At 47.1% G+C, this 16,063-nt stretch overlaps 1 protein-coding gene across 4 annotated transcripts in view; it reads right to left on the bottom strand.

Annotated features, from left to right (window-relative positions):
• Positions 1-16,063, bottom strand: part of EFCAB6 (EF-hand calcium binding domain 6) — a 236,080-nt gene that overhangs the window by 137,595 nt on the left and 82,422 nt on the right. For all 4 annotated transcript variants that reach the window (XR_007135738.1, XM_047786044.1, XM_047786045.1 and 1 more), the window contains exon 9: positions 10,532-10,680. Coding sequence is in view for 3 of the 4 variants with exons in the window: in XM_047786044.1 (XP_047642000.1) it covers positions 10,532-10,680 (149 nt within the window). In the remaining variant the exon portion in view is untranslated. The remainder of the gene's footprint in view (positions 1-10,531; positions 10,681-16,063) is intronic.

The raw sequence follows: 16,063 nt of genomic DNA, 5'->3' as shown, positions 1-16,063 counted from the left end.
CAGCTGGTTTACAGTGTTCTGTCAATTTTCCACTGTACAGCAAGGTGACCCAGTCACACACGCACATACATACATTCTTTTTTTCTCACATTATCATGCTCCATCATAAGTGACTAGATACAGTTCCCAGTGCTATATAGCAGGATCTCATTGCTTAGGCTTAACATTTGAAAACCAAATGAGATCGGGTGTGTTGAAGGTGGTATTGCCGCAGACCAAGGGGGGGGGAAAGAAATGAAGAAAGAAAAGAAAGAAAATCAATCAATGTAATTCACAATATTAATGGAATAATGGAGAAGAACATGATCCACAGAATAGATGAAGAAAAAGCATTTAACAAAAATCAGCACACATCACACGGTTTTTTTTTAAAAAATCCAGCAAAATTAGAAATAGAATTCTCTTAATCTAATTAAGGGCATCTCTAAAAAGCCCAATGACTAAGTCACTCTGCCGTACAGCAGAAATTGGCACAACACTGTAAATCAACTATACTAAAAAAAAATAAAATAAGGAAACCCAGGGCTAACATCACACTGTACAGCATAAGATGGAAAGATTTCTACGTAAGATCAGGAAGAAGGCAAGGGTGTCTAATCTCACCATTTCTGCTCAGCGTAGTATTTAATGTCCTACCCAGAAACAGAAGACAAGAAAAATGAATAAAAGGCAAACGGATTGCACAGGAAGATGCAGGCTTGCCTTTATCTGCAAGCGACATGACTGTACATTTAGAAAACGTTAAGGAACCTGCAATAATGGTATCAGAACAAGTTAATCAGTGGATTTAATAAGGTCACACAGTATTCTACGTAGATATTTAAAAATCCATTGTATTTGTTAGTAAATAGCTGGAAAATGAAATTTTTTAAATTCCATTTTAAAACTCCATCAAAAATAAAAACACAGGAATGAATACAGCACGTGAAACATCGGAGCCCTGTAAACAACAAAACCTTGCCTGGGGAAGTTAAAGACGTCAACAAGTGGCCGTGCTCTTGGCGTGGACACACACAGACATGTATGTGAACGGTGCATGGCGGCACCTTGTGTAAGGTCCCCGCGCTGAAAACCACCCAAACATCTACCAGCGGCTGAGCGGATAAACCAGCTGTGGAAGATCAATACTACAGGAACACCACTCAGCAGTAACGATTCCCGGAATATTTAGATAAGCAACAACATGGACGAATTTTTAAACCTGGGAAGTGAAAAAAGTATGAACACAAAAGACTACATAGTGTATGATTGCATTTGTGAGAACTCCAAGAAACGGCAAAGCTACAGCGACAGGGACAGAGAGCAGATCGATAGTTTCGGGGGCTGAAGGTCAGGCGAGGGACCGCTTTCAAAGCACAAGGGCAGGATTTGGGGGTGACAGAAGAGTTCCACACACTGACTGGTCGTGGTTACTAAATGCTAAAGCTCATTAAACTATGCATTTAAAATAGAATTTTATTTTATGTAACTTGTCCTGGGCAAAAATGTTTTTAAAACCTAGACCATGGTCAAAGGACCTGAACCAACAATCGTTCACAGAGGAAGTACACAGAACTTTTAACACGAAAAATGTGCAACCTCAACAGTAATCAAGGACGTGCAAATCAAAACAACAAAGCACTGTGCTTTCAACTATCACATTAGCAAGGATTTAAAAACGGCCGTGTTAAATGCTGGCGAAACACGCTCTCGTGAACCCCCCCATAAGAGTAAGTTAACACTTTCTGAAGGGTAGCTTAGCAAGATGTCATGTAAACCTGAGGAGCATTCAAACCCTTTGACTCAAGGGTGGACAAAACACTACACAACCATTAAAAATTAATTTCAAGGTTTTTCTTTTTGTAACAACCCCAAAAATACTCTGATGCCGTGCTCTGAGAGAAAGCAGAACATAATTTACACCTGACGTGGTCTCCACCACGTTAAGCACGTATGGAGTGTGCGTGGGTGCACACACGTAGAAATTCTGGAAGGAAATATACCAACATATTAATAACGGCCATCTCTGCCCATTACTATGGGTAACTTTTTCTCTTTCTGGTTTCCCCTGTTTCCCACTTTGAGCCTGTGCAGCTTTTATAACCAACATGAATAAGCACAGTTTTTGGAAATGAGAATCAGCACATAATTTTGCCAGAAATCGCATGAGTGACCATTATGGACCAAAGGCACAAAGATAAATACTGCTGATTTTTTAAAATTCTTTTTTATCATTTATTTATTTGACCTTCAGAGAATAAAAAGAAGAGGGGTAGGGGGTGGGAAAAGGATTGGCCTCTACCATATTCCCACTTCAGTCACCTGTTCCAGGCAGAAGCCACTGGAGTACTAGCAAGAGACCGGATTATTGCAGAGTTAATCTGGTGATGATGCCGGCCACACGAGCCAGTCAACACAGCCCTTGGCATCGGGCACAGCCACAGACAGAGCAAGCGCTAATTTTCCAGTTACCGTCAGCAGGACTGGAGACAGGATGACGGAGTAGAAGGGCCTTGAGCTCCCCTCCTCTCACGAGCACACAGAATCAGAGCTAACCATCGGCCAAGTTGCCCTTCACAAGGCAGGGAGCTCAGCATCCCTCTCCCGTCTTTTTTCTTTTCTTTTCTTTTTTTTTTTTTGGTCTTCTGTCTTTTTAAGGGCCACACCTGCGGCATATGGAGGTTCCCAGGCTAGGGGTCTAAGCGGAGCTGCAGCTGCCACAGCAGTGCCAGATCCTTAACCCATGGAGCGAGGCGAGGGATGGAACCCGCAATCTCATGGTTCCTAGTTGGATTCGTTTCCACTGCGCCACAATGGGAACTCCCTCCAGTCTTTTTTCTTTCTTTTTTTTATTACTCAAATGAATTGATCACACCTGTAGTTGTATAATGATCATGACAATCTGATTTCACACCTCCAGTCTTATTTCAAGGCTATGTCACGGCACCTGCTTTCTGCCGTCACACAATGTGAAGGACCTCTATCAAGGCCCACCCAGAGGGTCCTGCAGACGCTTACAAGGCGGCTGTGCGTTGCTGTGATGTTCTCCAACCATCGGCATTTCACTAACTGGATCTAGTAAGAGAGAAGTAACAAGGGCCGCAGAGGCCTCAGAAAAGATGCGTGTATCGGAGAGGAGGGGAGGAACCCCGCAAAAGCTTACGGCTCCGCCTTCGCTGAAGTTTCCAGAGGTCTGAGGCACGCTGGAATCGTCCCTCTCAAGTCAGAGTTGTCACGCCTGTAGCGCCCATCCCGGAGAAAGAGGCGCAGGCTCGAAGGGTGTCTGGATCCGGCAGACGATCTTGTCCCGCCGCCGTGAGCCATTTGTGGGGAACCTACAAGGCTGCCAGTTTTGCGTGGTGCATAGAGCAGGAGGCCAGGCGACAAGGTGAACTGCTGTCCCGGCTGGGCCCACAGGAGTCGATGCTAACGAAAGTGGCTGTGGTGGGGGATGCCGTGTGGCCCCTGCACCAAGCGCCAGTGGAAGGACCACTGTGCTCCCAGAATTCTGCAGCAGGGCTCCGTCCTCTCCTGCCCGGCCTGAGGCTGAGCTCAGGTACTCACGGTGATCGCGGTGAAGGCCTGGCCACGTGACAACGTGGTATGAGACTCCCAGTGCCCAGAAGAGCCAGGCACTATCCGAGCTGCTGAGACACGGTCAGGTGTGGGCAGCAGCACCCCCTGGTAAGCGCAAGTGGCCTATGTGCCGCCAGGCTCGAGCAGGTCTGCAAGGTGCAAGCACTGCATGAACAGGTGCCCAACTCCCACGGACTGACTCCACGACCACACCCACGGCTTCTCAGGCGGGTCCACGGGGCGGGGCTGCAGAGGAAAGGTCTGGGCAGGACCGTGCAGCACGCTGCCAGCAGCCTGGAGTGGAGGTCTGTAGCACCCAGCCCACGGGGGAGGCCCGAAGCCGCGGGCACGTCTCCAGAGAATCTGACGCCCATTAGGGAAGGAGGAAGCTCCTTACTGATGCGTGGGCTGTGACTGATGGGCTGGCTGGCTGCTCAGGGACTCGGGATGAGTGAGACCAGAATCTAGGTGACAAAGAAGCCTGGAAAAGAGGTGCTTGATGGACTCCAGAAAGAAAAGCGCAGCTTATAATGGTATTTATGTCCCAAGTAAGTGCCCACTGGATGCCCACAGAGGCAGGAGCGGAGCTGGGCCTTGGTCTGAAGATGAGAACGTCTCATCAGGAAGGCGGAGCGGGCTGCTGCCCACGGCCACTTCCTCCAGGCAGGCTTCCCAGTCACCCAGTGAAGACTACCCTGGGCCTCTTGTCCCAGGAGGGCGGTGAGGGGTCTTCACGAGATACATACTCCACATTCAGGTTTGCTTTCCCTGACGGAGACGCCTCTGTCATTACCGGTGTGTGGACCTCCAGAACGCCTGACCCGTCACCATCATGTCCCACGCAGCACAGCATCTGACCAGGGGACCCGTTCCCTGCTGGTGAAGGCTGGCAACAGTCTCCGGTGGTCTCAGATCCACAGAATTCGCCTGTGTCACCGCAGAGCCCATCACAGACGTGCAAGGATGGTTGGGCACCCGGCTGAGGCCTCGGCTCCAGAGCCAGCAGAGCAGAAAATGCTCCGTGGGGTGACGCTGCTCTCCTGCGGGATGCTTTACGCGCCTTAAGCCAGCTGTGGCGGTCCGACAAAGAGGCGGCAGCCAGGGCTGAGACCCCGTGATGAAGGCTGCACGCCCCAGGTGAGCGATGCTGTCCATCAAAGATGCTGGCGAGAAAGCAGGGGGGCACAGCATGGACAATGGATGACGGTGCTGCAGTCGTCACTTTAGCTCGTGCGACCAGTACAAGGTGAATTGTAGCAGCTCTTTTGTGTGCTGTTGTCGTCTTCCTAATCCCCCACTGCCCTATTTTTTAAAAAAGCACTGATGACAGATGACAGCTAACATTTTAGATTTCAGGTGTGAGGCAGGACTCTGAGCAGCTCCTGTTTGGGGGACGTGGGGTTTTCGTTCCTACAAAGAACAAGGGCTTTCGTGCCTCCAAGGCTGAGGCTCAGAATGGTGGATGGCATGGGATAGTTCTCATCTGTTCTTCTCTACTCAGCCTGGCGCCCTGGTGGGCTGCTTCACCTGGACCCTGGTAGCCCTGGCGTTCAGGTGGGCTGGCCGGTAGGGCACCATCGGGAGACTGGAGGCTGTGACCACGCTCTTCCACTGAAGACCTCACCTGCCCTCGGCGGCCCTCTCCTTCAGCTGCCCTTCTTGGTCCTCGCAGCAGCTTCTCCCCCACTTGCCCCTTCAGGACTAAGAGAGAGGAAAATGCTTCCCCATCTACGGATGCCGCCTGGGTAAAAGATCCTTCGATAAACTCGCATGCCATCAGCTTTCTGCCTGGACCCTGCCCAACGTGTGTCCAGATGCAGAAAACCACAGCGGAATACAGGGCAGCTCCCTCACCCCCAAAAGCACCCTCCACCTTAAGTCACCCCCCCGCCCCCCGCAAGCCCAGTCCTGGCAATCACTGATTTCACCTCCATTCCTATTTTGCGCCTTCTCTGGAATGTCATATAAATAGGAGACATCCTAGACACACAGATTTCAAGGGTTTGGCCAATAACTGAAAATACTTCCCAGGGTATTGCTTCTACACTTCGCGTAATTTGGGCTAAATGGCTTGTTTTTTGTTGGCATGGCTTCTGCAGGCTAATGTTCCCAGTGCGGATGGGAAAATTCTCACCAGGAGATGTTTCTGAGCAGGGACCTGCTCACTTGATGGATGGACGAGGCCCAGCCTCGGGTGGACGTGCCAGTCTCAGCATTTATTCCGGCCTCTCAACTCTCCCACAAGCCTTATTCTTCGTATTCGAACTCTGGGTTTATTTTTCATAGATCTATTTTATACAAAAGGCTAGACGCTACGGAGAAGCACAGCAGGTTAGCAACAAAGGTCAAGTTATCTGTTCAATTAAAGTCTACCATTATGTTAAGGCAGATATGGAAAGTCGTTTCTAAAGCCCCTGAAATATTATTTGGATCAGGATTTTATGCCTCATTACCAAGCTGTTAGGGTTTTTCATTTCTTTCCATTCGTAAGTTTGATAGGAAAATAATTTAGCACATCATTTTGTTGGGCCTGAGAGTTTAGATTTTATTTTACTCCCTGCTTTATTCTTTTCTGTATTGCTTGCCTTTTTCAAAAAAAAATTAAGGGTGTGTTTTAAAATTTTATTCTCAAATTAAAATGCAGTAAAATGGGCTTTCTTGTGTGTAGACTGGTATGAGTTTTAACTCAGGTAGAGATTCGTGAAACCATCCCACCCACAGGGTACGGAACGGCCCCATCACCCCACACCCGCTTCAGGGGGCCCCTCTGGGACCATGCCCTCCCCCACCCTCAGCCCTGAAACCACGGATCTCTGCTCATTCCTAATGTTCTGCCTTGTGCCGACCGTCATGTAAATGGAACCCTCCAGTAGGAACTTCCGACGCGGGGTTCTCTCACTCAGCAGGATGTCTCCGAATTCACCCGTGATGTATGTGCAATGGTTCATGCCTTCTTAGTGCTCAGAAATATTCCAGTGCGTGGAGGCACCAGCTCGCTCGTCCAATCCCCAGCTGAAGTGCTCTGGGGTCGCGCCCGGGTTGGGGAGACAATGGACAGAGCTCTGAACGTTCACGTACCGGTCTCTCCGTGAACTCTTAACTCTTCTGTTCGAATAACAGAAGGTCACACAGAGCTTGTCCAATACAGTCATGGACACATCCTAGTAAGTTAACAAAAATACTAAACCTAAAGGTAGGAGATGAGCTTTGGTTTCTCGGGAGGCTCTGAATGCAGAGGTCAAGGGGAGTTAAGGGTGTTCGCTTCCAGCAAAATACCTGGTGTCCCAACTAGACCACCTTCTGGGGGGCGGTGGGGGGGGCTTGAGAGGAGAGCAAAGGAAAAGGGACCATCAGCCCAACTCCCACCCGCCACCCCGGGGGCCAAGCTGGTGCCACTCTCTGCAGGACACGAGGCCCACCTCTAAGTCACTTTCCGTAGGCCACTGTCTCCATGGTGGCAGAGAGCAACCCCTGTGCAAATCCAAGACACAGGTAAGAAACAACAGCTGTGACAGCGCAGGGAAGAACCCCAGTCTTCTCTCTAAAGCTGGAGCCGAAACTATAAGGGCGGTGACGTGGGCAACTGCAGTCAGACCCTCGTACAGAATGTCCGTGGACGAGGGACATCTAGATGGACAGGACAGAGCACGGGACACACCTCAATCTGAAGCACGGCCAGAACCGAAGGTGACAAAGCAGACGTCACAAACAAGGGGGGAAAGGGATTATCTCACAAGCAGGCCGTGGTAAAAGAGGTTCTCTGTTGGGAAAAACACTTGACGTGAAGACTCACCTTGCCTCAGAAGGCATTCAAGTGTTCCGTTTTCAAAGCATAGGAAAAATAAGCAGAGTAGAAAAAGAGTTTTATCAAGCCTCGGTAAGAATGATGAATTCATAGATTTTTAAGCATCCGAAGACATTGCAAAAGGCGAAGATTAATGCATTTGACTGTATTAAAATGTCAACTTGGAAACAACGAGGTATCATGTGCTGCCTGGGAGACGGCAAGCTGGGAAAAGAGCAGCAGCACCAGCGGCAGAAGCCGACGAGCTGTCAATACTCTAATTATTAAAAAATTATTCAACAGAAAGGTGATGAGCTGGACCTAAAAAACCACCAGTGGGGCCGTGAAGCAATTAGGACCTGAAGAGGAGTCCACCCCCCACGATGGAAGATAGTATGAAAAAGAGAGAGAGAGAATGTTTGAAAGAAAAGAAGAAAGAGTCAAGGAAATCACAGAGCGTATAGAGGAAAGTGAGGGGGAAAGTCAGACACATCCATCGCAGTGGACAGAGACACAGAACACTGGACCATTAAAAAGGCAAAGACGTTTGCTTTGGAATTTAAAAAACTACAATTTGGAATTGTAAGATATGCTATTTTACAAGCAATACAAAGAAAACGTGACAATGAAAGAGTGAAATTGAGAAGCTGGGAAAAGAGATACCTGACAAATACTAATCGAAAGAATACAGGTGGGGTCTTTTAATAGCAGATAAGACAGACCTTCAACACCAGAGCGCTCCCAGGGTAACAATGCGATGAAAGGGCACACAGCCCAGGGTGCCCTGACGCGTCGTCACTCCCAGGTGCGAGGCCGGGAGGTACACCGGGCGTCAGAATCCCTGTATCGGCACTCGGGGGCCCACCCCGCTGCCGCCTCTGGTGCCCTGTTCCACTGGGAGTTTTGGGGGGATGACACGACCAAGGTCATGGCTCGGAAGCCCCTGGGGCCCTGGCTGGGACAGGTCAACGCCGCCACACCCCTGGCCGCCCTTGGCCTCCTAACACACCCCTCAGGGTGCCCGTCAGAGCCCTCAAGGCCATGGTCGCCCCGGCGAGCCACTCTGGCCGGGAACTATTTCTTACTGTGTTTCTGCGTGCTCAGCCCCTCCCACAAAGCCTCGCAGAGAAAAGCCCTCCACACGCATCCAGAAAATTGTCGTTGTGAAGACTCTGAAGCCAATGTGAAGAATGTCTATAATATGCTTTCCTATTTTAAAAGCATGATATAAAACTGCGGATGCGCCTGGATTCCAAATACGTACAGATTACACGTGTGTGGGTGCGAAGCGGAAGAGAAGGTGGAAAAATGAAAACAGTCCATTTGTGACATAAGGTCGATGGTGACTTTTTGGTTTGGTTTCTGTTATGGCTACAAAATGATGATTTGTGTCATAAAGGAAACGAAAAGAAACGGCTGTGTAACTCTGAGCTGCCCTAGGAGGTAACTCCTAAGGGGTTTCACCCTGTGTGGCCAGGACCGTAGACCTGTCTCCTGAGCCCCGGCAAGGCTGGCTCCCAGGGCCTTCCGCTGCGGAAGCCAGCGAGGCAACACAAGGTACCACGCAGGTGCCTCTCTCTGGGCACGCCGGGTGCGGAGAAGGGAAGGGAAGGCCTGGGAAGCGGGGCCAGGTCTAGCCGCACACTATTCTTCCTTCTCCTTCGCTCACGCGCCTCCTTTCTAGGCAACCCCAACTACGCCGAGTTTCACAGGACTCCCTCCCCATCAGCCAGGACCCCTGAGAAAAGGGTCTCTGAGTGACCTGGACACAAAGCCAGGTACATGAAAGACAGCACTCCTCACCCGGAGTGTGGCCTACATATATTTCCTGTGTGTATTTGGTCTCTCTCTCTATTTCCTGTGTGTATGTGCTCTCTCTCTATGTTCCCTGTATATATTTGGTCTCTCTCTATATTTCCAACTGAAGGGAAGCAGGGGTCTTGGAGACATGGTTGATTTCAGGTCCAGAAGAGCCCAGAGCACTTCGAGACGCCAGAAAGCAAGAAAGCTATCGAGACGTCCAGGGCCACACCCGCAGGACTCAGGAACCAGCACCAAAGGGCCTCCACTGGCCAAAATGGAACAATAACTGCAATGAATTGAAACTCATAAAATATGGTAACAACCATGAGTTGACAATAACTTTTTTTGTTTTAAAGAAAAATCACTCATCATTCATTTTTGGAGGATGCTAGGAAACCGATTCATCATTTTGAAAAGTAGCAAGTGAAGAGAGGAAAAAAAACACAAGGAGATCCTGCCTTTCCCATACTACCTGTGACGCCTTGTTACCAAATAGTCGGAGACGGGAGGTTTCATCAGAGACGCGCCCAAGTAACAAAAGGAGAAGTGGCGGACACGGAGCGTCAGCACTTCGCGTCCCTGGAGGGTTAATGGATACGAGGATGAGCGAAAGGGCTGCTGACATCACAGGCAGACAGACAACCAGTCCATACACGCTTGTCACCACCTATGCAGTGTTCTTGCCCCACGTGGAACGTGGATCTGCGTATCTATCAGTTCCAGGGCAGGGGTTGGGGAGGGAGACAGGGGAGCAGGTGAAACGCCGCTGTGGGGTGCAGCCAGTCGGAGGTACATTGTAAGAAGTTCCACCTAACGAACAAGCCAGACCTCTACTACAAATGCGTCATGAGGGTGGAACATTAACAAGTGGGGGGGGGGGGGGGCTCTGCAGAGTAAAGAAGAATTGCGGTGAGTCCATCAGTTGCAACGTGCGGACTGGATTTGGAGCTCAACTCAAAGAAACTGTCAAGGAAAACGTGAGACAAATCAGTTACCTCTGAACGCTGACGGGCTATTTCTTAATATTACGGATAATTCAATTCGGTGGGAAACAGTATTCTCACCATGTTTTTAAAAAGAGTTCTTGTCACGTGACAGAGCGAGGCCTTTTCCACGAAATACGGTGTCTGGTATTTGTTTGGAAAGGATGTGGGGCTGAGGAAAAACGGGCAGGGGCGGAAATGAAATGATGGACCGTGAGTGAGATGTTGGAGACGGGCGGCGGGCACATTGGTGGATTCATTAGATTATTCTCTTTGCTTTTGCATGTGTGTGAAATTTTCAGTGGTTAAAAAAAGAAAGTCTAAAACAGTAATAAAAAATAAATGAAGCTGCTCCTTATTCTCACGGTTGACGATGGCAGTGTCAGGAAAACAACGGGGCTCTTACCTTTTCATTAACTGGATGAAAATCCTCCTTGGTAATCGGCATACAAAGGTGTCCAGGACGATCTTCAGGTAATTCAAAGATACGTACCCACCTCTGGAAGGGTCCCCTGCACTCAGGGCCTTTTCAACCCTTTCATGGGACCTGGAAAGCTGCGATGAATGAAAATGAGAGGTTGGTATTCGCAGAAATCAGCAGCACGGGGCTGCGCAGCCCCTTTATTTTCACCGAAACCTCTTCATATTTTCCTCTCCAAAATTGATCAAAAAGGTTACTATGGCATGTACGGAACTTCAAATGTTTAATTGATGAGCTCACTACAAAACAGTATCCCCAGTCTAGAGCTCCTCAACTGACAAGGCGGACAAGTTTCTCGGGGAAAAACAGCACAGAGAATAGCTCTAACTCAAATTTCACAGCTAAAAATATGTGGTGGATCTGCCAGTTTGATACATCGTTCTTAATATACTTTCAAGCCATCCCTACTGCGAGCCCATGCTATGCTCCTCCTGATTAAGTCAGGTCAATCAAACCAAAAAAGCTGGGAATATTTTATTAAAGATGGAAGCAGCTTTTACTGTAAGGGAAATTGTTAATATAAGGATTTCATCAACATAGTACACATTGGACATTTCTTTAATTATCTTTTTTTTTTTCCATGAGAAATTACAAAGAGCCAGGGTGAAGGAGCTTTGCTTCCGAGCCTTCTGAAACGCAGTAAAGCAGGTTAACCACTGATTTTTTATATGACTCATAAAAATGCCATGAAGACTGGTTTCATTCCCGAAGGCTTTCCTGCTGTTTATTATTGAGTAACAATAACATACTTCAGTATTTCCCGCCCTCTCCACTTTGTCCGCATTCACTTTTTCCTGCTAACTGGGTTAAGAAGATAAACACAAGAACCCTCCCCTCGGTGTAAAAGGTGACTTTTTAAACAAAGCTGCTCCACGAAAGGAGGAAGAAGCAGATTCATTAAAACTTGCTTAGGGTGTAAAAAGAATGAAATATTGCCATTTGCAACAACATGGATGGATCTAAAGGGTATTACGCTAAGAGAAATAAGTTAAACAAAGAAAGAAATAGCACACAATCTCATTTATATGTGGAATTTAAACAAATCAAACAAAATGAAAACAGATTCACAGATACAGAGAATAAATATGTGATTGTCAAGGAACTAATGGCTGATTCCAAAAACATGAAGGAGATTAAGAAGCACAGTTACATAATAAATGTCATGGGATGTAATATATAGCATAAGGAATGTGGTCAATGATATTTTAATTAAAGTATATAATTTAATTAAAGTAAAGTATTGGGACAGATAGTTTCTAGACCTATTATGGTGATCACTTTGTAACGTATAAAAGTGTCAAATCATTATGTAATACACCTAAAACTAACATAATATTGCACATCAAGTAAATTTCAAATAAAATGAACAAATAAATAAATTTTAAAATAAACTGAAAAATTAAAAAAAAAACTTGCTTAGGGGGCCTGGGAATATTGGAAATATGAGGGCGAAATCGTTAAAAGAATCTAGAGATTCATAGGGCCTAAGCGTCTGAGAAAGTTGCATAAAATTAACCCAAAATGTGGCCAAGTTTGCTCAACTCTCTCTCAGGGAGGGGGGGGCTCCGTGGGGGAAGGCTCGAGGAGAGAAGCCAAAGCTAGATGCGGAGTCTTGGTGTCAGTGTCTTTATTGCCTTAATGAAATCTACTTTTAATATCTTAATGACACTTCATCTCCGATAAAGTTTTTTTCAAGAGAGTGTTTTGACATAATCGAGAGCTCCTAGAAAAAAGAGGGGGCGTGAAACAGACATAATGTCTTTGTGCCGTAGAGAACCTTTTAGGAATTTTCAGTGTTCTATTTATAATGAAACAAAGGGGAAAAAAAATGCAGGCAATTCAGCGGACTATAAAAAAGGACATAAAGATACCTGGACGTCTCCCTACCCACAGGTATTTTTTAATATAGTGTTCCCAAAACTCCAACACAATCACACGTAAACCTACGCTAGGATTTTACAAAAACGGGACGCTCGGTGAGGACAAATGCTTTTTCCACTTAACAACAGGTCATGAAACCTTTTCCGTAAGAACCAGTGTATGTGGTGCGTGTCTGTGTCACACCCTGAAACGATGCGTGAACGGCCGTCACATTCCTGTTGGAAAAGAAAAGGTACGCCTATGGTCCACGCTTCTACACTGGGTTTTCATAAATGTCTCCCCGATCCCCAGTTAAAACGGGGCCACCCTTGCTACGTCCCCGTGACCCCCCCCATCCTCCTCCGTCATACCACGTGCGTGTCCCTTTGCTGAACACCGCGCTCCCTGGTGCAGGGACACGCCCCGGCGGGGCCTGTTTTGTTCACTGATAATCACCTAAGCGGAAGCACCATCGGACATGCAGCAGGCGCTCCGTAAAGAGTTGTTGAAAAACGGATATGTGGTTACTGAAAGTGTTCTAAAGGAAGAGTGCAAAATGTAATAAGCTATCTGACACATCGATAAAAGGGAAATAAAAATTAAATCAGGAGTTCCCGCGATGGCTCAGTGGTTAACGAACCCAAATAGTACCCATGAGGACGCTGGTTCGATCCCTGGCCTCGATCAGTGGGTTCCTTAACTGGCGTTGCCGTGAGCTATGGTGTAGGTCTCAGACGCAGCTCCGATCCTGAGTGGCTGTGGCTGGGGTGCAGGCCGGCAGCTGTAGCTCTGATTCCACCCCTAGCCTGGGAACCTCCATATGCCGAGGGTGTGGCCCTAGAAAATAAACAAACAAACAAACACATACATACATACATACATACACAAATCATAGCTGACATTCCATTTAATCTGCATGAGACTGATAAAAACGTAAAACTCTAATGATACTAAGTATCGGTGAGTACCGAGGACAACGCCATGAGTACCTACGCTTCCAGCGGGAGTGCACACTGATACTCTGAACGACACTTGGTTGCTGCCAGGGAAAGCGGGGGCGTGTGGTCGCTACAGCCTAGCAGGAAATGCCACTCCTGGGTGTCGCTCCTGGAGAAACCCCTGCATGTCCGCACCAGAAGAAGTGCAGGCAACCACTCAGAGTGGGGCGCTTGGGTTGGCGCCAAACAGGACGCAATCCCAAAGTCCGTCCACGAGAGGATGTGCGCTTGGCGTATCTGGAGCTAAGGGACAGCCGCACAGCAGTGAAAGCCATGCTGCATCTCCATCACTAACGTGAGGGGAGCTCGCCCTACGCACAAACGGGATGGAAATAAATGGGTCTGCAAAGACGCAAACACACTGCAGAAGAGGAAGACGCAAACAGGAAGCAAAAGACAAAGAACTCGGTCTGTAAAAAACATAAATACATCACCAGCAGAGCTTTCATATCATAAAAAGGAACTAAATAAGAACATAAATTCATTTTTTAAAAAGTTGGAAGACAAGAGGGATACAACAATGAAAGAGACTGGAAGGATATTGCGAAGCTGAGACAACAGAAAACAAAAACAACATCATCACAGGAAATAAGAAGAAATTAGAAACGGCAGAATAATAAAGGACAGGATGGAAGCTAAAAGCGATAGCCAAGGAATGGCCTGAGAGAATCTCAGTAAGCGCAGAGGAAAAAGACAAAGGGATTATGGAATTTTGAGAGAAAACGATGCCATCAAGGACGGACAAAGATGCTCCAATGTGAGGACAACTGGGGACGCTGCTGAAGGAGGCAGAGACGGCAGACGGGGGGGCGGGAGGAGGATGGAGGGAGAAGGTTTTAATGACAAGACACAGGGAAAATCTCCTGAAGTGAAGGAGAACTGAATCTGCGCATCAAAAGAATGCCCCGTGCTCCACAAAACTCTGACAAAACCCTCCAGGCCAAGACAACTTAGTTTTGCTTTTTAATTTCAAGGATCAAGAAAAAATACTTTGATGTTCCCATTGTGGTTCAGCAGGTTAAGAACCTGACAGAGTCTCCGTGAGGAGGCCGGTCCAACCCCTGGCCTCACTCAGCGGGATAAAGAGCCGGTGTTGCCGCGAGTCGCAGCGTAAGTAAAAGATGCAGCTTGGATCTGGCGTTGCTGTGACTGTGGCGCAGGCCAGCAGCTGCAACTACGATTTGACCCCTAACCTGGGAACCTTCATATGCCATAGGTGCGGCTGTAAAAAGGAAAAAAAAAAAAAAAAAACACTTTTTGAAAGACAAATACCATATGAGATCACTAATATGCAGAATCTAATTTTTGCAAATGTTACAAAAGAACGAACAAAACAGAAACAGACTCAAAAGTCTTGAAACCAAACTTAGGGTTACCAAAGGGGAAACATGGGGAGGGATGAATTGGGAGGTTGGGAGTGGCATTTACACGCTACTGTATACGAAATCCGTAAGGGACAAGAACCCATTGTATAGCACCGGGAAATCTACCCGATAGTCTATGGTGGTCTCTCGGGGCAAAGAATTCTGAAAAAGAATGGCTATATGTACATGTGTAACTGATTTACTTGGCTGTACACCTGAAGATGATACAACGTCGCTAAGTCAACTCTGCTCCAATAAAAACTTTTTAAAAAGAAAGAAAAAAGATACTAAGTATGCTGGTAGAAAAAGAATATCCTACAAGGGGAAAAAAAAATAAGTTGACCTCAAGATTTTTCTCAAGAACACCCAACGCCAGAAGATAGTATAGAAATACAACATTTTTAGGAGAAAAAAAGAATGATGGAAGAATTACATCCAGCCAAGTTGTTGTTCTAGGGGGAAAAAAAAAAAAAAGGCAAGAAACCAAAAGGGAGATAGTCTCACATATGAAAAAACAATGGGAATAAAGCACCCAGGAGCCCTTCTTGAGGGAATTACTTGACAATGAAATCCAGCCAAACAAAGAATAAATCAAAATAAAGAACTCTGAAAAGGACACGCTCTTGGAGAAGAGAGATGTGAATTAAATCCATGTAAATATAAAACAAAGGCAAAACAGCTGGGAAAGTTACAGTAATGGACATAAATGTAAATGTTATAAACTCTAAGAACAAAATACAGAAGTTCCCGTTGTGGCGCAGTGGTTAATGAATCCAACCAAGAACTGTGAGGTTGCGGGTTCGATCCCTGGCCTCGATCAGTGGGTTAAGGATCCGGCGTTGCCGTGAGCTGTGGTGTAGGTCACAGACGCGGCTCAGATCCTGTGTTGCTGTGGCTGTGGTGTTGACCAGCAGCTTTAGCTCCGATTGGACCCCTAGCCTGGGAACCTCCATATGCCTCGGGTGCAGCCCTAGAAAAGACAGAAAAGACAAAAAAAAAAAAAAGAACAAAATATAAATGCCAAAAATTGTGAGGTGGGAGGGAGGGCGGAAGACTCACAGAAACTGCCGGTCACCGGGAATTTCACAGCAGAGCCAGCCCTTGCTGTCTGCGGTTGAGATATCCTTTCAAACCCCATAATTTCTCCATCTCTTTACGGCTTCCTTAATCTCTTCCTTCATCTTCTCTCAAAGTCCCTTTGGGGACCTAATATCTCTCATGATAAAGAAATACTT

The sequence above is a fragment of the Phacochoerus africanus genome, chromosome 7 (genome assembly GCF_016906955.1).
Source record: "Phacochoerus africanus isolate WHEZ1 chromosome 7, ROS_Pafr_v1, whole genome shotgun sequence".
Classification (NCBI taxonomy): domain Eukaryota; kingdom Metazoa; phylum Chordata; class Mammalia; order Artiodactyla; family Suidae; genus Phacochoerus; species Phacochoerus africanus.
The sequence above is the reverse complement of the archived record's forward strand: the minus strand, read 5'-3'. Positions and strand labels throughout refer to the sequence as shown.